At 53.4% G+C, this 24678-nt stretch overlaps 1 protein-coding gene across 4 annotated transcripts; it reads left to right on the forward strand.

Moving 5' to 3' along the window:
- Positions 1 to 17049: 17049 nt before the first annotated feature.
- On the forward strand, positions 17050 to 24470 carry IGSF8 (immunoglobulin superfamily member 8). 4 transcript variants are annotated; one of them, XM_007976523.3, is made up of 7 exons: positions 17050 to 17300; positions 20462 to 20839; positions 21530 to 21991; positions 22371 to 22778; positions 23008 to 23421; positions 23766 to 23896; positions 24096 to 24461. In XM_007976523.3, the coding sequence occupies exons 1-6, from the start codon at positions 17231 to 17233 to the stop codon at positions 23879 to 23881; spliced, it is 1848 nt and encodes a 615-aa protein (XP_007974714.2). In that variant the 5' UTR covers positions 17050 to 17230; the 3' UTR covers positions 23882 to 23896; positions 24096 to 24461. The 4 variants fall into 4 exon arrangements, with proteins under 4 accessions (XP_007974714.2, XP_037853630.1, XP_072864328.1 ...); XM_037997702.2 differs by lacking the exon at positions 17050 to 17300 and adding an exon at positions 17388 to 17997 and having other exon boundaries at positions 24096 to 24457; XM_073008227.1 differs by lacking the exon at positions 17050 to 17300 and adding an exon at positions 18040 to 18242 and having other exon boundaries at positions 24096 to 24470.
- Positions 24471 to 24678: the final 208 nt, after the last annotated feature.

The following is a 24678-nucleotide window of genomic DNA, read 5'->3' on the forward strand; positions in this document are numbered from 1 at the left end:
TTCCCCTCCTCCGAAAGAAACGTTTGTTGAAACAGGATCCCTGAGGACTCCTCCCCTCCCGCCCCTTTAGCCACTGGCCCTAGACAGCCCATTTGTCCCGCGGCATGCCCCCCCTTGGCTCCTCTCAACCCCTCTGGTCTGTGGCACTGTAACTGGGAGAGGCTGAAGGGAAGTGGGCCTGGGCCCTAGGTGGGGGGAATATGCCCCCTAGGATCTGGCTGAGGGGGAGCAGTTGACTCAGAATCCCAGGATGCCAGAGACCATGTGGCCTAACTCTTCTTTTCCAAGTGGGGAAACTGAGGCTCAGAGAGATTAAACAATTTGAATTGATAAGACAGAGCCAGAATTCAGGTCTCCCGAGTCTACATCCAACCTCCCAGGGAAAGAAAGAAACATAGACTACTCTGTTCCTTCTATGATAGAGGTTGCAGGGACACTGAAGCCCAGAAATAGTTAGAACTTGAACCGAAGGCTGACCTCTGCACTTGAGGCACCTGGAAGGGGAGCCCAGGAGGAGTCAAAGGTGGCTCCGGAGGCAGCGGGAAGTTTGGAGATGGAGGCGAGAGGGTGTCCCCAAATCCTGCCAGGTGTAACCTCTCCAAAGTTTTGGAGGAGAATCAAGACTCTGGTAGGGAGGGGCAGACCAGGGCTAGAGGGGAATGGTGGGACTCCTAGCAGGCATCTGAAACATCTCTGGGCTTTGTTTACCCCTCATTTACCGTTTCACCGTTTCATCGCTGTGGAAGAGCTCTAGACTGAATCTATGCCTGGGGTTGGTGAGTAGCGTTAGGGAGAAGACACAAGAGAAGAAAATACAGAACCTCTAAAATGTGTGTGAAGGTCAATATCATAGCAAATATCAGACATGTGAATGAGAAAGGAGAGCAACTGTTTTCTTCTTCCAGTGGGGAAGGGGAGGCAAATCTGCAGCATGCAGAACTGAGGCTGGAGAAGAGGCCTCTCTGCAGTGAAGTGGGGGAGACTGAAAATGTCTGAGGAGTGAGGGTGCCCATCAGAGTCACGAGCAATCCCAGAAATGCCTAAGGCTTTGCCTGGGGCTGGAAAGGGTATCTTAAACCTTATACCAGCTAGAAACTGGGGGCAATGAGATGACCCAGGAAAGGACCAGCTGGTCTAGGGGTGTTGTTGCTGCTCATTTGATGAAAAAGCCAAAGGATGAGGGGCACAGAGAGGAAGGGGAACCCAGAAGGGGCAGAGAGAAAAGAAAAAATTCTGCTCCCGCCTTCTACTGGGAACAGTCAGAGGACAGGATTCCCCTGGAGTGCCCCTGTTTCTCTGGGCACAGAGATGGAGTGATGGAAGCCAGCGGAGTGGGTTAGGTCTAAGTGTCCTGAGTGCAAAGAAAGCAGAGAGGAAGGGAGGGAGGGAAGGGGGGCTTTGGCCAGAGGCCTAAGGTGCCTGCTGGCTGGGCTGGGTCCATCTCTGGCCCCAGAGGGAACTCCCTGCAGAGGGATTATCAGCCCCTCCTCTAGCAAATCCACTCTCAGGGCACAAGGCTCACATCTGAATTCCCTAAATAACTGGCCCCCTCCGGGCCTGCAGTTGAGATTTTCCATTACAGGGCCCTGGTAGGTCACATCTCACTTCCACCCTCCTTCCCGCTCTGGGTTATAGTCAGAAAGGGTGGGTAGGATGGGGCCAACAGGGCCGTCTCATCGCCCCCGTCACTGAGCTCGGATTTGGTCTTGGGAGAGAATGGGCAGAGGGAGGAAACAATGAAGGGAACAGATACCAGTTCAACCCCTGTGTGTTAAGGAGAGAGTGAGAGGGGAGTAGTGGGAAAGCCTGTGGTTAGACATCAGGAGAGGCTGTATGAAGCAAAGTCACTCCAGAGTGGCCCCGAGGCAGCTAGGGCATCAACACTGGGGCAGCTTTGCCTGGGGGCTGCGGAAACAAAATGGTAAGTTGGGGTTTAGGAAGCACCTGTTCCTTAGGTTCCTGGGTTGGAATTCCTGGATAATCTTCTGCCCAGCCCTCTCCAGGACACAAACTGAGATAGAAGAGAAAGTATCAGTTCCCAAATCTGAAGGTGTGCAAACTTCAAGCACTCGAACAGTTCTCATCCCACCCCTCACCCCTGCTGGCACCTCCCAGTACTGCCCAGTCCTTCCAAAGGCCCTGGCTCTGGTCCCTGTGGCTAAGCTCAACACCGGAAAGGATGTGCCCTTCCACTGCCCCTACAGCCTGCTGGGGCTCCCTGCCATGCCCTGCATTTGGGCGAGAGCACAGCCTGAGGGGCACTGCTGCTCACATATTTAGGGCTCAGAGAAATCAAAGAGTGGGCAGGACACTCAGGGCCTATACTTCCACCATGCATCACTGACCACCCTCCCTGCCCAGTGAGAGCTTGTCCACCATGAACCTCAGGCTCTAGGACATTAACAGATGTAGACACCTGATCCTTTGATCTGGAGTGCCTGGGTTGGGCTACTGTTTCTTCAAATGCAGTTAGCGGTACCAGTTTGGATCCAGGTCCTTGGAGTAAGAGGAGCAAAGGAGAGAGAAAGAAAGACTTGAAAGCAGGAGGATGGAAGGCCAAGATGCCTGGGCTGGGGAGTGGGCTGAGAGAAAGTCACAGATCAGGAGGGGGATCCACCAAGGGCAGAGTAGGGATGGAGTGGTCCTGAATCAAATGTTTGGTTGGTAAGAAGTGTGTGTGTGTGTGTGTGTGTGTGTGTGAGAGAGAGAGAGAGAGAGAGAGAGACACCAAGAGAGTTGGAGACAGACAGGAGTGTGCATGTGCCTGTGTACGGATGTGTGCTAGTTAATGACTGGGAGGACCTGAGTGTTGGGTCCTGTGTGTGGTATGAGACAGCATGGTGGTACCAAACCACATTCCAAAGGAGGAGCTCCTCAGGGGAGAAGACACCGCTCATTCGGATGTGTGGCCAATCTGCTATGAATCCGTTGTCTGTATGCAAGCATGAGTACAGAGGTGCGTGTGTGTCCGTGTGTGCACATCGCTTCTCGGCCTTTTGGCTAAGATCAAGTGTGGAGTCCGTGTGTGCGTGCGTGTGGGCCAGTGGGCAGCTCATGCAAAGCCGGCTGTGGGTGTGCGTGAGAGTCCATGGGAGAATGTGTGTGCACAGGGAGGGGGTGGGGACGCTGCTCAGCTGCAGATGGGTTTTCAAGGTCTCCAAGAAACAGTTTTGTTTCCTAAGTGACTGGCCTCCTGGGGCCTCCAGCCCAGACTTGAAGGTTGTTTCAAGATCATGAAAGAGAGAGAGGAGGAGAGAGAGTGGGAGGGAAGGAAGAGCTGGGAGGCTCTATCACCCCCATCGTCCCTCCTCCCACCTCCTCACCCCACTTCTCTGCCTCAGTCCTGATTTGGGCCCAGCTCTCCAGCCCTGCTCCTCCAGTCTTCCTCTCGGCTGCCAACCCCCTCTGGGCATCTCTCCTTCTTTTCCTTCTTCCATTCCCTCTAACTCTCCTTTTCCTTTTTTCTTTAGGGCCTGTGGTCTTGTCACTGCTGTCAGGCTTCTGAGGTCTTCTGGGAGTGTGGGTGGAGTTTTTCTGCTTCCAAAGGGAGCCCATCTCGGGGGATGAGATGAGGAGAGCCGGGAAGGCCTGGGGTGGCCATGACAAGTGTCCAAGAAAGATGACTTCTCACTCTTCCTACCTTTCCAGCCCTCTGTCTTCCCACTCCCTCAGGTTATAGTGACCTATTAAAAGGTTGGGATCGGCCAGGCGTGGTGGCTCATGCCTGTAATCCCAGCACTTTAGGAGGCCGAGGCGGGCGGATCAGGAGGTCAGGAATTTGAGACCATCCTGGCCAACATGGTGAAACCTCTTCTCTACTGAAAATATAAAAATTAGCTGGGAGTGGTGGCACATGCCTGTAATCCCAGCTACTCGGGGCACTGAGGCAGAAGAATCACTTAAACCAGGGAGTCGGAGCTTGCAGTGAGCCAAGGTCGTGCCAGTGCAATATAACCTGGCGACAGAGCGAGACTCCGTCTCAAAAAAAAAAAAGGTTGGGCTCTGAACCCCAGTGGCTGTCCAAGTCCTGCTGCTGCCTCAGTTTCCTCACTGGACTACAAGGATGGTGTTGAATTTTCTCCCCACCTCTCCTTTAACATCTGCTCCTCTGTTTTCTTTATGGTCTTTCTTTTCTTTTTACTTTCTTTTATTATTTTTTTCTTTATCTGTTAAACCATTCCTTCAACATGGTCTTTCTTTTCAGTCTACTCAAAGTAGATTCTGAAAATCTCCTCTGGCTGGGCGCGGTGGCTCATGCCTGTTTTCCCAGCACTTTGGGAGGCTGAGGTGGGTGGATCACCGGAGTCTATGAGTTCAAGACCAGTCTGGGCAACATGGTGAAACCTGTCTCTAATAAAAATACTAAAAAAATTAGCTGAGTGTGCTGGCATGTGCCTGTAGTCCTAGCTACTCAGGAGGCTGAAGTGGGAGAATCACCTGAGCCCAGGGAGGTTGAGAGGCTGCAGTGAGCCAAGATTGCACCACTGTACTCCAGCCTGGGCAACCTAAGTGAGATCCTGTCTCAAAAACAACAACAACAAAAACAAAAAACAAACAAACAAAAACAGCAACTCTTCTCTCCCTTAAAAAAAGAAAAGACAGATTCTCACTCTGTCACCCAGGCTGGAGTGCAGCAGCACAATCAACTCACTGCAGCCTCAACCTCCTGGGCTCAAGCCGTCATCCCGCCCCAGCCTCCAGAGTTGCTGCATCTATTGGCATGTGCCACCACACCCAGCTGGTTCTGTCATTTTAATCTCTCCCCTAGAGTATTTTTATTATCCTCTTTATTGTTAAAACCGCACTGTATAGAATTTAGAAAAACAGGATGAAAAAGCACCCAGAACCATTTTCCCCAATCTCTGCCTGTGCTGAATTCCCACCTCCTTTTCTCCTTCTCTCTGGATTCAGATAGCTCCATGTTGTATTCTGCCTGTGCCTTCCTCAGGTGGAAGTCCCAAGGGAGAAAAAGGAAAGAACTCATGGTGTGGCCCAGGGGGCCGGTGTCAACCCTTCCCAGGAGCATGAAGGCCCTGAGCTATTCTGTGTCTGCTTTCCCTCCTGCCCTCTCACGGTCCCCACCGTGGTCCAATGCAATGGGCGCTTGCCTGAAAGTCAAGTCAGCTGAGACTAGTCCCGCTGAAGCCACTAACCACCTGTGTGATGTTGGACAAGAGGCTTCTCTACTCTGACCTTGGCATCTTCATCTGAATGACAAGGGATTAGAAAATCTGTGAGTAATCCCAGCACTTTGAGAGGCATGAGGTCAGGAGATTGAGACCATCCTGGCTAACACATGAAACCCCGTCTCTACTAAAAATACACGCGCGCACACACACACACACACACACACACACACACACACACAAAATTAGCCAGGCGTGGTGGCAGGCCCCTGCAGTCCCAGCTACTCGGGAGGCTGAGGCAGGAGAATTGCTTGAACCTGGGAGGTGGAGGTTGCAGTGAGCCAAGGTCGCGCCATTGCACTCCAGCGTGGGTGACAGAGCAAGACTCTGTCTCAAAGAGAAAAAAAAAAAGAAAATCTCTGAGGTCCCTCTCCACTTCTGATGATCCCCAAATTCCAGGCTACTTCCTCCTCAGCACACAGCTCAGCTCAGGTAAACAGCAGGAGTTACCTGCAGGTTGTACCTGTATAAGAACCATCAGTTGGAGACCTGGGTTCAGGAGATCCAAGGGGGTAGGTTCTCCTATCTTGTTTGTTAGCATGGAGGCAGGTGCTCTTATTTTGTTTATTATTATGACTCCTAGAAATGAGTCGGATCTCTTTAACTCTTGGCATGGGAAAAAGGAAGGGCTCAGGTTTGAGCAAAGACTACCTTGGTTTCTTACAGAGCGCCACTGTGAGAGGTGGGACAGGGTCTGGGTATCTTTGGGGGAGAAAGGCAGGGCTGGTGGTGAGACTGGGAAAACCTGACATCTCTTGGCTGGTATCTGATCAGCAAACACCAGGGGAGTCTGTTTGCAAAGATTCTTTGGGCTGGGAAAAGTGTGTTGAGGATATGGGGAGGACAGGGTTAATAGGCCCTGCTGAGTGTGAGGAGCAAGGGTCACAGCTGGACCCTCAAGGGGTCCTGTTAGCCTTTGATTCCATCTGGGCAGGGAGGGAGGGGCCCCCCAACCCCCTGAGGCAGGTTTGCTTTGGCCAGAGATCTGACCCAGCCACTGGCCCAGAGCACCCCGCCTCCCCGCTTCCCCTATCAAGAGGCAGCTGGCTTGGCCCCCAGCCTCCTCCTTCCCACCTCCTTCTCCCCTTACCAGGCCCCCTCCACTTGGCCCAGGATACAGCTCAGTTTATCTGCCTGTCCCCTGTGGCATTCTGTATGCTCAGAGAGTTCAGGATGCCCTGCAAACATCTGGCACACAGGGCCACTGCCTCCCATAGCAGCTTCTCCTTGGAATTTCAGGGAGCTTGGCCTCCTCTGCACCTCAGTGTCTCTGAAAGTCCAAGATTCTTGTACTTTTGTGCTGCTGTCTGGATGTTCTCACCACTGCCCCCTTGAGGAATGTGAGTGCCCTCTGGGTGACTTAATAAACAGAACATGTGCTTTTTGATGCTATTGCATCATTTAGACATTCAACAAGCATTTGTTGAGCACGTACTATATGCTACATTCTGTGCAAGGCACTAGAAAGACACTTACAATCAAGGCAAACAAGGTCCCTACCCTCATTGTCCTTTCTCTCAGAATCTCATGCCATTTAGTCACTAGATCCCCCTACCCATTCTCGACCTTGTCCTCCCAAGCTCATAGTCCTCAGGGACTCCCCACTTCCATTTCCTCAAACTTTTCCCACTTCTTTACCTCTATTTTTGCTGAGTGAGGTTGAGTGGGCCTGGCTCTGCTTCCTGCCTAGATGATTCTCCCAATCCAATGACGCGGGAGCAAAGGCTGGGCAATGGCATATTGGAAATCGTATTGGAAATCACTGTGGATTAGACTAGAGGGAGGGCAGAGACTTTCAGTGTGGGACTTGCTCTACCATTAACCAGCTGTGTGCACTTGAGTAAGTCCTTTACCTCTCGTCAATAAAGTCGGGGGTGGAGGGTTGGACTAGCTAAGGATTCTCACCCTTAGCTGCATGCTAACATCCCATGTCCAGGCCTCATCTTCAGGTACCATGTTTTTAATTGATCTAAGGTGGGGCTTAGGCATCAGCGTTTTGTTTTGTTTTGTTTTTTGAGACAGAGTCTCACTCTGTTGCCCAGGCTGGAGTGCAATGGCACAATCTTGGCTCACTGCAAGCTCTGCCTCCCAGGTTCAAGCGATTCTGCCGCCTCAGCCTCCTGAGTAGCTGGGATTACAGGCATGCACCACCACACCTGGCTAATTTTTGTATTTTTAGTAGAGACAGGGTGTCACCATGTTGGCCAGGCTGGTCTCGAACTCTAGACCCCGTGATCTACCCACTTTGGCCTCCCAAAGTTCTGGGATTACAGGCGTGAGCCACTGCGCCCAGCCGCATGAGTATTTTTTTTACTCCCCAGATGAATCAACAGGCAGATCTGAGAACCACTGAGCTAGACTGTCCCTAAGATTTGTAGCTCGTCATAGCTAAGTTAGTGAGCACTTATTGTAGATTGCACGTTTGTGTCTCCCCAGAATTTACAGATTGAACCTCTGCTGTGATGGTATTAGGAGGTGGGGCACTTGGGAGATAATTAGGTCATGAGGGTGGGATTAGTGCTCTCTTAGAGGAGGCGTGAGAGAGCTTGCTTCCTCTCTCTGCTCGCCACCATGTGGGGACACAGCAAGAAGGTGGCTATCTGCAAACCAGGAAGGGACCCCTCATCAGATACTGGATCTGCCAGCACCTGGATCTTGGACTTCCCAGACTCCAGAACTAATGAAGGCAACATGTAGTACTTACCTTAGTCCTCAAAACTCTATTTTACAGATGGGAAAACTGAGGCACATAGATCCTAAGCTTACCCAAGTAGGGGGGCTGGGGTTCAAACCTAGTTACTTTGTTTCCAAAGCCTGCACATTTAACCTCCATGTTGTAAGGACCCACTGAAGCTTCTCCTTTGGGTTCTTGTCCCCAGGAGTAAATGACCAGAACCGTCTGGATGCAGTGGCAACAGTGAGGAGTGCTCTAGAAGATAAAGGGGAAGAAAAAGTGCCAACTCTTGTGCATCTGTGTTGAGCCAGGTATTGCTGGCTGCTGGTTGCTCACTATTGCATTTTAGAGGGTGGTGGGAGCCCAGAGAAGGGGGAGATGGTTCTCAGTTGGAAGAATCAGAAAGGTCTTCATGGAGGAGGTGGCATTCTAGTTGGGCCTGGACAGATAGGTAGGATCTGACTTAGAGAGATAAAGGAGAAGGAACAATGTGAGCACGGGCACAGAGAGTGGAAGCACTCAGTGCACAAGGAAGAAATATGGATGGTAATACTGGAAAGAGATGTTGGAGCCATTTCATGGAGGGCCTTGAATGCCGGAGTAATTGCCACTCTGATTGCTAGTGTTTCCTAAAAAGGCTCTGATGATAAGAATCACCTGGGTGCTTGTTAAAACTATAAAAGAACAGGGACATTTCTTCAAGATTCTGATTCATGAGGGTGGGCGTGGAGAGTGGGAATCTGTATTCCTACCACCAAGCAAGTTTGAGAAATATTGCTATAAACAATATGGAGCCACTTAAAGTTTTTGAGCGGGGGAGTAATCTCATTGAAATTGTGTTCTAGGAAGGCTCACTTGATGGCAGGGTGTGCGCCTGTACGTGGACAGGGGGTTGGGCTGGAAGGGAGAGACTGATGGGGGCTATAGGTGGTGACAGTCTGGAGCAAGACAGAGAGGTGATAGAGATGGATGAAAAAGATGTTTGGGAGGTAGAATTTCAGTATTTGGCAGCTGATTGGACATCAGGGTAAGGAAGGCAGCAGTTGGAGATGGTGGGGGTGGTGAGGACTTTGGTGCAAAGTTAACTAAAATAAGGGTAGGGGAGAAAGGAGATTGGGAAATAAGCCGCAAGTTTGCTTGGGGGCATATGAAGGTTGAGGTGCTCCAGGCAGGGCTTCAGATGAAGGCACTCAGTGGGTGATAGAAATGGGGACTGGAGCTTGGGAGAGGGCATGGGCCATAAGAATCCCCGCATGGAGATGAACATTGAGCCAGGAGAGCAGAGGAGATGGCCCAGACAGGGGAGCTAGAGGACAGAGGTCTGTGGATCCTGGATGATCCTGGATAGTAACACCTACGGTAGAGGAAGAGGATCTGGGAGATGGCAAGGTAGAGAAGACAGAGAGATGGAGAATTAGGCTGAGTAGAGGGGCTAGGAAGCTGAGAGAGGAACAAGTTTTAAGGGGCAAAAAACTTAACAGTTTCAGATTTCAGATACCAAGGGGAAAGGAAAGCTGGTCACTTTTTTTTTTTTTTTTTTTTTTGGTCAACTCAGAGGTCACTGGTGTCCCCTTTGGGAAAACCATTTCCATGTCATGTCAAGTTTGGATATAACCTGTGGAGGGTTGAGGAGTGTGGTGAGGAAGCTGAGGCAAGCTGTAGGTTACCCTCTCCCAAGGGGATTATGGGAGCTGGAAGGGGAAAGAAGACTGGGCAAACTGAGACAGTGGATGGGGAAAGCCAGTGAACAGTAGAGACCCATTTAGAAGTCTCCTCTCCTTTGTCACTGGTCCCACTCTGCCTGTGGGCCCTAGCTTTGATCGTAATGGGGCATCATGATACATACGTTTTCATTTCATCTTCACAACAATCCTCGAAAAATAATGAGATGAGCACTCTAGTAATTCTCACTTTACAGACGATGACACTGAAGGTAGAGAAAGTGAGTAACGAGATTCAGGCTACACAGCTGGCAAATCCAGGTCTGTGCTGTCTGCTTCTGAAATCCCAGCCCCCAAGCTTTTCACTTAATTGAAAACACAGAAGCTTTATTTCTTACGCCTGAGCTGCTGATTGCTAACCTGGCTCATCCCCTGATTTCCAGGTTTGTTCTGGCCGGTCCCCTGCTCCCAGGGCTATCTAGTTCAGGAGCTGGGATCCTTCATGCCAGTGCTCAGGGCCTCAGTACCAAGTGGATTCCCTGTCACCCTGCCCTGCTGGCTGGTTGGACCTCTACACCTTTGTCATCTCCCAGCTCCTTCTGAGGACAATAATTTGTATGGTACAGATGCAGCCCGCAACATGGCTGAGGACTTGTGCTGTGGAATCAGAATGCCTGGAGAAGAAATCCTAGGTCTACCACTAATTGGACACATTTTTTTTTTTTTTGAGACGGAGTCTTGCTGTGTTGCCCAGGCTGGAGTGTAGTGGTACAACTGTGGCTTACTGCAGCCTCACCTTCCTAGGCTCACGCAATCCTCCTGCCTCAGCCTCTTGAGTAGCTGGGACTACAGTTGATGCCCACCATGCCTGGCTAGTTTTTTTTTTCTTTTTTCTTTTTCCTTTTTTTTTTTTTTTTAATTTTTAGTAGTGACAGGGTCTTGCTTTGTTGCCCAGACTGGTCTTGAACACCTGGCTCAAGCGATCCTCCGGCCTTGGCCTCCCAAAGTACTGGGATTACAGGTGTGAGCCACTGTGCCTGGCTTAGACAAATTTTTTAGCTTCTCTGAGCTTCAATTTTTTTTAACAGCTCTAACTTATAGAGTCATTTTGAGAATTACAATGCCCAGTTAAGGTTAGCAATTATTTTGTGCTCTTGATTTCCAATGTCCTGGCCTTCAGACTGTAATTTCTTTTTCAGCTTGATCTGATCTCCAGCACCCTTCCCTTCCTACAGGACAGAACTCAGCCCTTCCTAGGCTGCTTGGGAAGCCAGCTTGGGTTGTTTGCCAAGGGATGGAAGGTTCAGGTTCTGAAATAAGAGGAGGAACTTTCTATCAGTTGTAGATGGAAGTGACTAGTGTACGATGGACTCCAGAGGAAATAACAGTGTGCACTGTGGAGGCGACATGACCACCAGAGAGGAAGGGCCCAGATTCCCTCTCTTGTCACTTGGTGTGTTCTCACTCCCTCAGTCACTCAGCAAATGTCTACTGAGCTTCTACTTCTTGCCAGGAGACTCTGTAGGCTTTGGGGAAGGGCAAAAAAGAGTTAACAGTAGCCTTGAGAAGCTCACAGCCAGGATGGAGAGGCAGATATAAACAAGCCCTGTAATTACAATGCAGAGTGGGAAACTCTACCAAGGAGCTGAGAACAGGGTGCAGTGGGAGCAAGGGGGTGGGTCGTGCTAGCATCAAAACTCTAGGCCCCCACTCTTTCCCATGGCCAGCTCGGTCACCCCCACTGTTCCATCTGTTTCTTTGTTTTTGCAGAGTATTTCTGGCTTTGTTTTCCCTTCACTTTCCTAATAGAGAGCCTTTGGAAAAATTCCACCCTTGTTTCAGTTGGAACAGGGAAAAGGAGAATTGTCTACTCTTCAGCCAAAATAGCCAAGGGGTGCCGGGTTCCTGGAGAGTCCAGGTGGACAAGCGGAGGAAGCAGGGACTGTCCCCAGGGAGCCAGGGGAGAGCCTGCAGTGCAGCGTGGCAGGCATGGGGCAGGGAGAGGTGAAAACACAGGAGGAGCTGTGCCTGGCTGGAAGGCCCAGGTGGCTGTGTGCCTCAAGTCCTCTTCCAGAGCTCTCTCTGCATCCCCCGTCTTCAGAGAATCCTGTAAAGCCTGGTTACATTGCTCTTTCCCCACCCAGGTAGCTGTGAAGGACTGGGACCCCAGAGTTAGAAGTGAGTCTTTGACATTATTCACAGCAGAGGGCCGTGTGTGTGTGTGTGTGTGTGTGTGTGTATGTGTGAAATCCCTCCTTTCCCCTCCCTCTTTCCCCATACCACCACACACACAACGCTCATTGTTCCCTGGGCCTTCAGTTCTGCATTCATCCATTCAACACATATTTATTGAACACTCACTATGTGCTGGAAGCTGGAGCTGTGTAGTGGAAAAAGTTATTTCAGAAGGTTGCATAGGCACCAGATATGCATGTGTGTGCCTGAATTGTATGTATGTATCAATGTGTCACTTGGTGTGTCCCCACTTCCTCAGTCACTCAGCAAATGTGGGCAGGCTAGGGAAACAGGAGGAGGAAGGGAAGAAGAATGTTTGGGAAACTGAAGTTTGGGAGTCAGATAGCTTGCGTTTGCATCTGGGTGCTACCATTTGCTAGCTGTGTGACCTCAGGTAAATTATATGAGCTTTCTGTGCCTCTGTCTCCCAGCTGTAAAATAGAGTTACTCGTAGTATTCACCTCATGGGGTTGTTGCGAAAGCTGAATGAATGAATGTGCACAGTGTGTGTGCAATGGTGCCCAGCACGAAGTAGATGCTCTGTAGGTATTAGCAATTGTTGTTCCCTTCTCACCCCACTCACAGCTGGGTGGAGACAAACTCGTAAATGACTGGCAGCCACCTGGTGCTACCCGCCTCCTGCCCCCTGAGCCTCATCTACAACACGCAGCCCACAAACCTCTGTCTAACCAAACCCCTGCCATCTCCTGCCCTTGGCTGACCCCCACCCCACCCTAGGCTGCTCAGTTAGAGAAGAAGTAATATCACACAGTGGGGATTGCTTCAGTCCCACGCTACCCTCCAGACATATCTGAGTTGTCAGTTCCCTCTCAGCAGACTGGGAATGCAGAAGTGGGATGGGTGAGCGTCTGGGGCGGAGCCCAGGCTCCCAGGCACCCACCCGATGGGACTGGGGAACAAATAACTTGTCAGGAGGTCAGGAGGGAGACCGAGGGGATTCCAGCTCCAAGGAATCCATGCATGGCCTTCGAGCGTGGGTGGCAGCTGGCAAGAATCCTTGGTTCAGAAATGGCAAGGCCCCCTCAGAAGTCAGGGCCAGGTCGTGCCAAAGCCCCAGTGGCATCGTGGCTCTGCTATTCTTGAACAGCTGTGCTGCTCCCCTTGGCACAGGGTTCAAGAATGGGGGCAGGAGTGTGGGCTTAGCCAAGGCAAGAGGAGGGCTCAGAGAATAGACATGCGTACACACACACACACACACACACACACACACACACTCCACCATGAAGATGCAGATGCCTGGCTCAGGGAGAAAAGGGGAGGGAGAGGGTGGAATGCAAGTGTGTGTCTGTGTGTCTGTGTGTGTGTGTGTGTTTCGGAGGGGGAGATGGCTTTGTGGTTCTGTGAGTATGTGGTGTTTGGGTGTGCATAATGTCTCTGTGTTTATCTTTGTATGTGCACTGCTGTTTCAGTGTGTCTCTGAATGAGTTTGTTATCAGGGCGAGGGTAGGTTTTTGCACTACTTCTGTCTCTGACTCTGCTTGAGCCTCTCAGCAACTCAGCAAAGAGAATTTTCCCTTCTGGAAGGGTGGGAAAATATAGCTCATCAGGGCAGTATGGGCCATCGCTTTATAAACACACACAAATCACAGACATTCTTGTCTGTGATCCTTAGCTCCCAACAAAGCTAGGGTTGATACACATTTAAAATAGAGAGAGCTGAGTTCTGTGTGTATGCTTGTGCCATTCTATATGTCTGACTGTCTGATGAGCATGTGTGCTTATGGATTTGATATATTTGTCACTTTGTCCCCATGGCAGTATCTGTGTCTACAGCTTGGTATATAGTCATGTGTGCTAAGCTCATATTTAACTGTGTCCCTAGTGACATTTGTCTTTAAGCAGCAACATAACAGGAGTTAGAAGCACAGGCTCCACAGTGAGGCGATCCAAGTTTCGAATCCCTGTGTGGACAGTAACTAATCCATTAACCTTGGACAAGTTTCTTAACTTTTCTATGCCTCAGTTTTCTCACAGGGATAATAATAGCACATGAGGACAAATGAGATCACATTTAGTGCCTGACACAGGCCAGCATATGTGAATGGTCCTGTCTTTGAACGTGCTCCTCTCTGAGAGCTGTCTCCTTGGTTGTGACTGCAGTGTGTCACATATCAGCTGGATTATAAACTGCTTTTGGGCAGAGTGTGGGTCTCAATTATCTTTAACAATACTCATGACACCTCAGTGCTACCTTGGTGCCTTGTCATCTTGAGGTGAAATGAGTCCTGTTTCATGTGAAACAGGACCGGTGTCAGACGCAGGCCCATGCCTGGGGTGGTATATGGAGGGCAGGTGGGAAGCTGGTGATGGCAATGACAACACAGCCCAGCCGGGCATCAGAGTCCCTCACGGTCACTACTGCATGCCTGCCCAGGTCTCTCTGCAAACCCAGGCTCCCTCCTCTGTGTCTCAGTCTGGCCTGGAAACTCACTGAAGGGCTTCCTTCCTTCTTTCTCTGCTTACCCCACCCTAGGGCACCAGCCTAGGTGCTGGGAGGCCTGTGTGTGTTTTTAATGGATGAGATGAGTGCTCTCCAATCTACACCATGCATCCTTGTTTTTGCAGCTTGTATGTGTTTGCGCATGGCTCTGTGGGGGTGTGTTTCTAGAAGCCGTCTTTCTGTATGATCCCCACTCCATTACAGTGGGGACATGTGTCCGTGTGTGTGACGTGCCTCGTGCCTGGGGTTTGTTCTCCTCCCCCAGCTTTCCCAGTTACATAAGCAGCTGAGGGGTCTGTCAGGCTTGGGCTGTGGGCTCCCCCTGCTGGCCGCCGCTGGAACCCGGAGTCTGGGGAGGGGCCTGCTGAAGACACTGCTCTCTCCTTGGGCCTTATCCCCTTTGGAGGGAGACACCAACCCAGCTCTCAACGCCAGCCTGCCCCAGCTCCTTCCCCGTCCCAGGCCGCGGGGTAAGAGAGGATATCTCACCTCCCTGAAGACTTCTCTCATCATGCTTATACCGGGGGTTGGTTATGACTTGTTTATGAAATGTATCCCTAACATATAGAACTATGTTCCCTGAGGGCAGGGGAGCAGGCCTGCCTTGTTTACCATGGCATCTCCAGTACCCAGTACCAGGCCTGGCCCAATCAATATTTGTTGAATGACTGAGTTTACTGGGTGGAGAGGCTTGGGAGGAGGGACAGTGAGGTGTAGGAAGATTTGGGGCTTTGGGGATAGACAAACCTGGGCTCAAGTCACCCCTTAGCTACTTAAAAACTGTGTGGCCTTGGGCAAGATACTTAACCTGTCTAACCTCAAGTTTCTCTTCCATTAAATGACACTGCCTCGCAAAATATGCTATAAGGACTAGGACTAATATCCAAAAGGGCCTTCTTGTGTAAGCATTTCATAAATGACATCTGTCATTATTACAATTGGTAACGTCTTTCATCCCTCAAGCATCATGAAGGCATTAAATCCACTCGATAATTAAATCCATTATAAAGGGAGAGACGTGTTCTTCCAAAAGCTTCCCTATGAGTTTCAGTTTTCACATAGCTCAGTATGCCTGTGGATGGATTTAGATGATGAGGCTCTGGAGCAACCAGGCTGTGGATATTTCAAAGTGGGAATAAACAGGCACCCTACTACCCTGTTCATGGGCCAGTGCTGGCAGTCCTGGGAGGTGAGGGCTGGACCTCTGATCTCCCTTCAAGGCCCCAAACATTTGGCTTCAGTTTCTCTGGCTTCTCCAGGGTTCCTCGATGTGGCTTCTACTGGCAACCCCATGAGCGTCTTCTCAGAGTCAGGCACTCTGCCACGCTTGAGGAATACAATGTCAAGGAAGGTCTGGTCTGGCCTGTGCCACTTACCCTCTCTGGGCCTCAGTTTCCTCTTCTGTAAAGGGGGGGGTGAGTGAGTGGGAGGGAAGAGGGGAGAGGGAGGGTGTTGGAGGGTAGAGGGTGGTAAATGGGCTCTGGGATCACCTCCCACTGACGGCCACTCTGACAGCCTTGGCTTTGCAAACCTGGCCATCTCTTCTCCCCATTTTGGTCTCATCCTTCCTGCCCGTCCCCACTCCCCATCTTTACAGTTCAGGAAGAGACAGAACACCTGGGAAGGGTGCCTCCTCCATTCTCCCACCTCCAGGGCAAGCCCCACTCTTCCCAGAACAATGTTCATCTCTTCCCACTGTCACTGAACATAGAGACTCCTTCACCTAAACGCCAGGTCTAAACTAGGTCTAAATTAAGCCTCTTAGGAAGCAGTTCAAATAATAATTCAAAAACTAAAACAAAATAATCCTTCGTTATCTCCCATTTCGTGTTAGTTTCCTGTGCCAAACACTTTATGTACATTACCTATCATCACAATAACCCTTCGGTGGTGTGATCAACCTCAATTCAATTTGCAGAGGAGAAAACTGAAGTTGAAGGAGGTTAAACAACTGGGCTAGGATCACCCAACCCAGAAATGACGTCACATGGACGGCCGCCTCTCCTAATCCATTTTTCTTTTGGTTTTGCCCTCTGAGGGGGTGAAAAACAGGTCTCCAGTGACCTTGTGGATCCTGGAAGCGCCCTTCAGCTCAAACCCTTAGCATTCAGGAACTCCTGGGTTCTGCCAACCCCTACTTCAACAGGGTTTGTAGCGAGGACTATGGCTCAGAGAAAATAACTGAATTCTAAATGCGTGGCCACAGCCAATCCCAGGGCCCCTGCACCCAATTCTCCAGGAAAGGCTGGCAGGTGCGGGGTGGGGTGCGCTCTGTGCGAGGCTGGGTGGGAATTTCGATGCGCCGAGGTGCAATTAGCTCACTCATGCCGGGGCCTCGGGAGGAGCCAGGGCCAGGGCCAGGGGCGGGGCGAGGTCGGGGTCCATGACGGAGTCAGGTTTGGAGGCTGACGTTAGCCCTGGGGGGACTGGGAAGGGGTGGGGCTTGGGACCGGGGCGGGGCCGGGTCCCGGGGCGGAGCCAAGATTGTAGTCCTACTGTAGTCCTGGTGGGGCGGGGCGAGGGAGGGGCCGGAACTGGGGCTGGGCCGAGACCCGGGGCGGAGCCAGGGCTGGAGTCTTGCGGGACGGGGCGGGGCGGGACGGGGCGGGGAGGGGCGGGACCGAGGCGGGGCTGGGACTCAGTGCGAAGCAAAGGTGAGTTTCCAGGGGCAGGGCGGGGCCGGGCCAAGTGCGGAGCAAAGGACTGAGTCTGGCGGGGTGGGGCGGGCAGGGCCAGGGCTGGGTCCGGGGCGGGGCGGGCTTAGACGGGGCGGAGGAAGGGGCGGTGCCGGGGCGGGCCGGGGCTAGAATGGTCTCAGAACTGCCGAGGGCTGGAGGGAAAGCAACGGGAGGGGCGGAGGGAGGGGATTCGGCAGCTCCAGCTCAGCTCGCTCGGCGCACCCACGCCTCGCTGTCCAGCTTCCTGCCCCCCACCTGGGCATGCGCCCCCCACCCCACCGGCCCCCCAGAACCCGCGCTATCCCCCGGAGCCTCCCCAGACCTGGCCGCGCAGGATGGGCGCCCTCAGGCCCACGCTGCTGCCGCCGTCGCCGCCGCTGCTGCTGCTGCTGCTACTAATGCTAGGTAAGTCAGGCCCCCGTTCCGGTTCCCGGCCCCGCCGGGCAGGTGCCTGCCACCCAGCACCTCCCGAGCATTTCGGGGCTCCTCACATCCCCCTCGTCAGGGGTACCTCCAGCCTCCCCGGGGTCGGCGGCCAGCTGCGCTTTGTGGCTGCCCGCCAAGCCAGTCTTGGGAAGAGTGCAGGCTCCCCAGCTCCAAGCCAGGGAGTGGGGCACAGGGAGGACCCACTGAAGTGCTGCCCCAGGCACTGCTTGGCCTCCTGGGGCAGGCCCCACTTCTCAGCTAGCATACCCACGTCCTGGGGTCGCTGCACCAAATGCTGCGACTCGTTTCTGCCCCGCACTCAGCTCCAGGCCTGGCCTTGGGTGCCCGCCCTGCGTGGGCAGTGCCTGCCCAGCTTCATAATTGCCCTAGAGTTGGCTGGAGGCCCAGAGATCAGTTCTGCCCACGATCTTTGAAGTAAGTCTCTCCCAGTTGCGCTCCACACACTTCATCAACTGGGGGCAGTTCTCTCTCTCACCCCCATCTCCACCCCAGGTTGGGTCCCTCTTTGCCCTTCTTCCTCTCTCCCAAATGGCACTTGGCTCTGCAGCCACCCATCAGTTTTCACACCCGCTTAGTTCCAGCTTCCTTGCCTCAGGAGAAACCAGGTTCCATGGAGACTGATCCTGGGATCTCAAAGCACCTTGTGCCTGCTGTGGTGGGTGTTCATGGTGGGTTGTTCTGGGCTAATCTTGCATGGATGCATGGGGGTAATGACAGTGGAATTGTTTTTGGCCTGAACTGGAAGGCTGCCTGTAGGAGGTGGTCTGGGGAAGAGTATGGCGTGGAGAAGTGAAACTGCCAGTACAGATGTTGATGAGGCTGAAGCCCTTGAAATGAGAGTGAAGTGTGGAGGTGGGGATGATGACTTCAGAGCTGCTGTCGTCAAGGCAGAGGCTGAAGGTAGCCCCAGCTGCCTGTTTCTAGACCAGGGCTCCACAGTGGCACCAAGCAAAGCCTTCCCCTGCTGCAGGTCCCTGGGCCCTGCAGGGCTAGGATGAGTCCTCTCCTTGGTCCCTAGGCAGGTGGCAGGAGGATGTACAGAGAGGAAGGCTCTGTGGGACCTGGGTTGCCTAGCACTTGCTGTGTTTTCCCCAGTGGGCAGCATGGAGCAGGGAGGAGCCCAGGGAGGTGGGGAAGTGCTGGCCTGTGGTTGAAAAAGGAGCACGCAGACGTCTGAGCACCCACTGCCTGTGGGCACTTACATTCATTTCACAAGTGAGGAAATTGAAGTAACTTGCCCCAGAGAGCACATTTAGTGAGTATTAGGGCTAGGATTTGAACACAGATCTGATTCCAAAGCAGGCCTCTTTGCTCTCCCTTTCCTCGCTGCAACTAATACAGAGGAGGGGAGAGAGAGCTGTGTAGCAACTGATTTCCTAAGGCTGTGGAGGTAACTTTCCCATGGGGATCTCCAAGCATCAGCAGTTGTGGAGCCAGGAAGATGGGAGGGGGCCTTCTGAGCAGTCTGCCCCGAGGCAGTCAGGGAAGGTATCAGCTTGGCGGTCTCCACCATCACCCTGATTATGAAACTTGCCTGGCCTGGGGCAGGGCTCTCCTGAGTCACATACGCACTCATGCACTGTCAGAGCTGGAGCTCTTAGTTCTCCTCCAGTGTGGAAACCGAGGCCTAGGACAGAAAGAGACTGGATCCCAGGCCACACAGCTGGGCATGGGGATGGTACTGGAATCTCACTTCCTGATTGACAGCCTGTGCCCTTAACAACAGACCATGAGTTCTCCCTGTGACTCAGCCAGAGGATAAAGGAAGGGGCTAGGAGCCCAGCAGCAGGGGTGGGGAAGTTCAGAGGAGCCATTCTAGAGAAGCTGGAGGGTAGAGTTTGACCACAGACTCCTGGGCATTTTCCTCTAGCTTCTGCAGAAAGTCCATGGTATCCCCCTGGGAGGCCTAAAAGTGACACTCTGGTTGGTGAGGTCAGTCCCTTCAGGCCTGGCCTTGGAGTTTCCCCATTTTCCTCCCTGGTTTTGCCCCTCTGGAGGAGTGTGTGGAAGCCATCTAGGAACAGCATGATCTTGGCTAAGATATTATACTTTTCCTGCCTTACCTTTCTCATCTGTAAAATGGGGAGGTGGGGAGGGGTAGCCTAGCCCTCTTTACATTCTGAGGTTCTGCGATTTTATCTAGTGGGAGCTATGGAAGGAGAGAAGGGAGGAGCTAAGCCCTCTAAGTCTGCCAGGAGTATCTGCTGGGGTAGAGTTGGGCATAGGGGTGGAGTAGGGTGAAGAAGAGAGGTTTGGCCTTTCTGAAGGGAGAGAGATGAGACGGGGCAGCTTGGGATTTAATGCCTCCCTACAGAAAGAGAGCCATATATGTAAATGAATGCATACCATATGCAAATGAAGGCTTTGTTAAGGAACTGGGGCAGGCGCCTTGTGTGTCTGCTGGGCTAGCCAGGAAGGTTGGTAGGCACTGGAGGAGGGGATCTTCTGCCCCAATGGCGAGAGCAGAGCCTGGATCTTGCCCCAGAAGCCCCAGCTGCCTGGGCAGCCCTGTGGGGTGAGAGAAGCAGTGAGCTCATGGCGCAGCTGGAGGGGGGAGGGCATTGTGTGGTGAGAACTGACTGGGCCTGTGCCCTTTCCAGCTAGGGTCACTGGCTCCATTGTCTGGTCCAGGTGACACAGCTGAGCCAACTAGCACTTCTGAGCAAGACTGCCAGCTCCCCTCAAGCAAAGGGGAGGGACATGTAGTCTCAGCATCCCCCAGCCAGAAGGCTCCCCTGGCCAGGCACTGAGGAAGGAATGGCAGACATGGAGGTGGGTGAGTGGCAGGGACAGATCAAGGTTTAGCTGGAACCAAAGCCTGGTTAGGTCAGGAATCAGATGTACTCCTTTCTGCCTTCAGGCCCTCTGCTTCTAGTCCACCAGAAATGGGATGCATCTAGGTGCCAAGGCAATCCTGGGCCCGTGCCACCTTCTTGACATCCAGGTGTCTTATATCACAGCATCCCTTTCCTATTCTCAGAACAGGGTCCAAGCTGTGGACCGTCTTCCCCAGGTGTCCTTTCCTTTTGTAGGCAAGAGATCAAGAATGGTGCTTGTGGTGGCAGAGGGCATGGAATGGGGAACCAGGCATCTCCAACTTCTTCTGCCTTTCCCTACAGGAATGGGATGCTGGGCCCGGGAGGTGCTGGTCCCCGAGGGGCCCTTGTACCGCGTGACTGGAACAGCTGTCTCCATCTCCTGCAATGTGACCGGCTACGAGGGACCTGCCCAGCAGAACTTCGAGTGGTTCCTGTATAGGCCTGAGGCCCCAGATACTGCACTGGGCATTGTCAGTACCAAGGATACCCAGTTCTCCTATGCTATCTTCAAGTCCCGAGTGGTGGCGGGTGAGGTGCAGGTGCAGCGCCTACAAGGTGATGCTGTGGTGCTCAAGATTGCCCGCCTGCAGGCCCAGGATGCTGGCATTTATGAGTGCCACACCCCCTCCACTGATACCCGCTACCTGGGCAGCTACAGCGGCAAGGTGGAGCTGAGAGGTACTGGGCCCTGGGATGGGGTGGGGCCACACACCCTCTCAAGGCAGAAAGTCAAAGCCACAAGTGACCTATCTAACTGCCCCTTAGGTTTTGTAGCCAAGGAACTTGAGGCCCAAAGAGGTTAAGTGACTTGCCCAAAGTCGCCCAATAACTCAGTGACTGATAAGGGACTCAAACCCAGATTTCCTCACCCAGGCCAGTGCTTGTCTTATCATATCAAGACCCCTCCTGGGAGAAGAAGGGTCCTTAAGTTGTCCATTCCCCTTTCCATTCCCAAGAACGAGGAAGACTATTGGGTTGAATAGACTCTACTCCTGGACAGTACAGGACCCAGATCTGGCAAAGAGAGTAGAGTTAGAGAAGGAGTGAGACCATGTGACATTCTCACTAAGTTTCTTTGTGTTCTGAGAAGGAAGACAGAACCACTTTTCTCAGGATTTCAAACAGGGGTCAGTCTCGAACATAGAACCAACATGGGCTGGTTCTACGAAATTCAACAAGTATTTATTGAGTGCCTGTGCTGTGCCCAGTACTGCACTTGGCACCACTGAGTTACAGAGGAAATAATACAACATGCAATCTTTGCCCTCTGAGAGCTCACAGTCTATTTAGGGAGATAGGCTGTACACAGGAAACAGTAACAAGGGCTGCTAGCTCCCAGCCCTCCCTCACTCCAGCTGTTCTCTCCAGTTCTTCCAGATGCCCTCCAGGTGTCTGCTGCCCCCCCAGGGCCCCGAGGCCGCCAGGCCCCAACCTCACCCCCACGCCTGATGGTGCATGAGGGGCAGGAGCTGGCACTGGGCTGCCTGGCGAGGACAAGCACACAGAAGCACACACACCTGGCTGTGTCCTTTGGGCGATCGGTGCCTGAGGCACCAGTTGGGCGAGCAACTCTGCAGGAAGTGGTGGGAATCCGGTCAGACTTGGCCGTGGAGGCCGGAGCTCCCTATGCTGAGCGACTGGCTGCAGGGGAGCTTCGTCTGGGCAAGGAAGGGACCGATCGGTACCGCATGGTAGTAGGGGGTGCCCAGGCAGGGGACGCAGGCACCTACCACTGCACTGCCGCTGAGTGGATTCAGGATCCTGATGGCAGCTGGGCCCAGATCGCAGAGAAAAGGGCTGTCCTGGCCCACGTGGACGTGCAGACACTGTGTAAGTACCACTTATACATCCCACTGTGGGAGCTGGGAGGGACAGTATCCTGGTGGGCGCTGTGGCCACAGGGGGTACCAGATAGCTATCATCTGCCTCCAAGGAACTCATCTTCCACAGAGTGAGCAGCCTTGTTAGCATTTCTTCCCCCTCTGCCCTTGATGGGTTTTCTCTGCTCAGAAATTGGGTATAGAGATAGGAGGCCCATACCTGAGGGGTGAGATTCAAGCCCCCAAGGAGAAAGATGATCATACCCAGTGAGGGGCAGACAGGAGGTTTTGAAGTTGCTGCTGTCAAGGAGGAAACAGAAAATTGGGAATCAGGTGCCTCTGTGTCCCCTCCTGCCTCCATGACACCTCTTCCCCTTCCTGTGTTTCAGCCAGCCAGCTGGCAGTAACAGTGGGGCCTGGTGAACGTCGGATCGGCCCAGGGGAGCCCTTGGAACTGCTGTGCAATGTGTCAGGGGCACTTCCCCCAGCAGGCCGTCATGCTGCATACTCTGTAGGTTGGGAGATGGCACCTGCGGGGGCACCTGGGCCTGGCCGCCTGGTAGCCCAGCTGGACACAGAGGGTGTGGGCAGCCTGGGCCCTGGCTATGAGGGCCGACACATTGCCATGGAGAAGGTGGCATCCAGAACATACCGGCTACGGCTAGAGGCTGCCAGGCCTGGTGATGCGGGCACCTACCGCTGCCTCGCCAAAGCCTATGTTCGGGGGTCTGGGACCCGGCTTCGTGAAGCAGCCAGTGCCCGTTCCCGGCCTCTCCCTGTGCACGTGCGGGAGGAAGGTGAGAGGGGGCTGGGCCCTGGACAGGGTTCGAGGATTGTCAACCCCTTTTCCTTCTGTTTCCATGCCCCCCTCCCTCTCCATCAGCTGCTTGCATGCCACAGCCTCACGCTCCTCTTCTCCCAATATTGTGGGAATACCCTGAGTTTCCTGCGGCGGTGCTTGGCAGCAGCTCTAACCCCATGCTCCCTGGCCCTGCACCCTCTGACCCCATGTCCTTTGTTCTGCAGGCGTGGTGCTGGAGGCTGTGGCGTGGCTAGCAGGAGGCACAGTGTACCGGGGGGAGACTGCCTCCCTGCTGTGCAACATCTCTGTGCGGGGTGGCCCCCCAGGACTGCGGCTGGCCGCCAGCTGGTGGGTGGAGCGACCAGAGGACGGAGAGCTCAGCTCTGTCCCTGCCCAGCTGGTGGGTGGCGTGGGCCAGGATGGTGTGGCAGAGCTGGGAGTCCGGCCTGGAGGAGGCCCCGTCAGCGTAGAGCTGGTGGGGCCCCGAAGCCATCGGCTGAGACTGCACAGCTTGGGGCCCGAGGATGAAGGCGTGTACCACTGCGCCCCCAGCGCCTGGGTGCAGCATGCCGACTACAGCTGGTACCAGGCGGGCAGTGCCCGCTCAGGGCCTGTTACAGTCTACCCCTACATGCATGGTAAGTGACACCCCCTCTACCCTCTTCACTCTGCCTTCCTCCCGGCCCCTGCTGCTGGCCTTCCCTTCCCATCTTCTCACCCTCCTGCTACTCTCTCTCTCCTCCACATCCTGTCACATGAAGTCTCAAAAAATCCAACTTCCAGCCCTGCAGTGCCCACCTGCATGGGGTCCTCTGTGGTTGATGCTGACTTGCATGCTGAGGGGGCAGGCTGTGGGCAGGGATAGGGGTGCCTGTGAATGGAGAAGGTGGGTTCAGAGAACTTGATGGGGAAAGTGTAGAGGCAAGTGTGATGGGTGGAGGATGATGGCATCCTCTCTGAACAGTCATACTCTCTCCCCCAGCCCTGGACACCCTGTTTGTGCCTCTGCTGGTGGGTACAGGGGTGGCCCTAGTCACTGGTGCCACTGTCCTTGGTACCATCACTTGCTGCTTCATGAAGAGGCTTCGAAAACGGTGATCTCTTACTCCCCAGGTGAGGGAAAAGAACCCCCCAACCTTGTTTTCACTGGGCTTCCCACCACCAAGTCCTGAACCAAGCTGCTCCCTCCCAGGCCCCACCTGGAGGAGGAGTAGGCAGCTCAGATCCACAGGGCCCTGCTAAGGGGTGGAGGCCACGAGGGAGCCCCACGCAGGGCTCTCTGTCCTTAGCTCACGCTGGGCGCCCTTTTCAGGTCTTGCAGGTGTTGACTGTCTTCCGGCCCAGCTCCAAGCCCTCCTCTGGTTGCCTGGACACCCTCTCCCTCTGTCCACTCTTCCTTTAATTTATTTGACTTCCCACTACCCAGAATGGGAGACATGCGTCCCCTTCCCCACTCCTTCCCTCCCAAGCCCCTCCCTCTGGCCTTCTGTTCTTGATCTCATAGGGATCCTATAGAGAGGCCATTCCCCATCCTGGAATTAGTTTTTCTAAAATGTGAATAAACTGGTTTTATAAAAAGCAGGCTTGGCTGTGTCTTCCCTACCATGAGACTGTAAAAGGCTCAGGGTGCACAGTAGGGAGGTGGTTGGGGGTTGACAACCTATTCTGGACGACCCAGGCCTCTCTTCCCACCACAAACACCATCTGGCCTCCGCGGGCCATGCCACCTACCCCAGGAGGGGACACCTGGGTTCCATCTGCTGCCTGAACTGTCAGGGCTGAGACAACTCCTGACTGGACTCCTACTTGGGGAGGGAAGCATAGAAAAGGAGGGTAGGTTCCAGCTGCATGTGGTCCCCCCTCCCCAGCTTCTCCCATGTTAAAGGGCATGGGCC

The sequence above is a fragment of the Chlorocebus sabaeus genome, chromosome 20 (genome assembly GCF_047675955.1).
Source record: "Chlorocebus sabaeus isolate Y175 chromosome 20, mChlSab1.0.hap1, whole genome shotgun sequence".
NCBI classification, from domain to species: domain Eukaryota; kingdom Metazoa; phylum Chordata; class Mammalia; order Primates; family Cercopithecidae; genus Chlorocebus; species Chlorocebus sabaeus.

Coding starts and splice junctions, on each gene's coding strand:
- IGSF8 (XM_073008227.1), top strand. CDS start 18,119: ATGGCGTGGAGAAGTGAAACTGCCAGTACAGATGTTGATGAGGCTGAA. Junction 22,779..23,007: donor TGTGCACGTGCGGGAGGAAG/GTGAGAGGGGGC, acceptor TTTGTTCTGCAG/GCGTGGTGCTGGAGGCTGTG. Junction 23,422..23,765: donor AGTCTACCCCTACATGCATG/GTAAGTGACACC, acceptor TCTCTCCCCCAG/CCCTGGACACCCTGTTTGTG.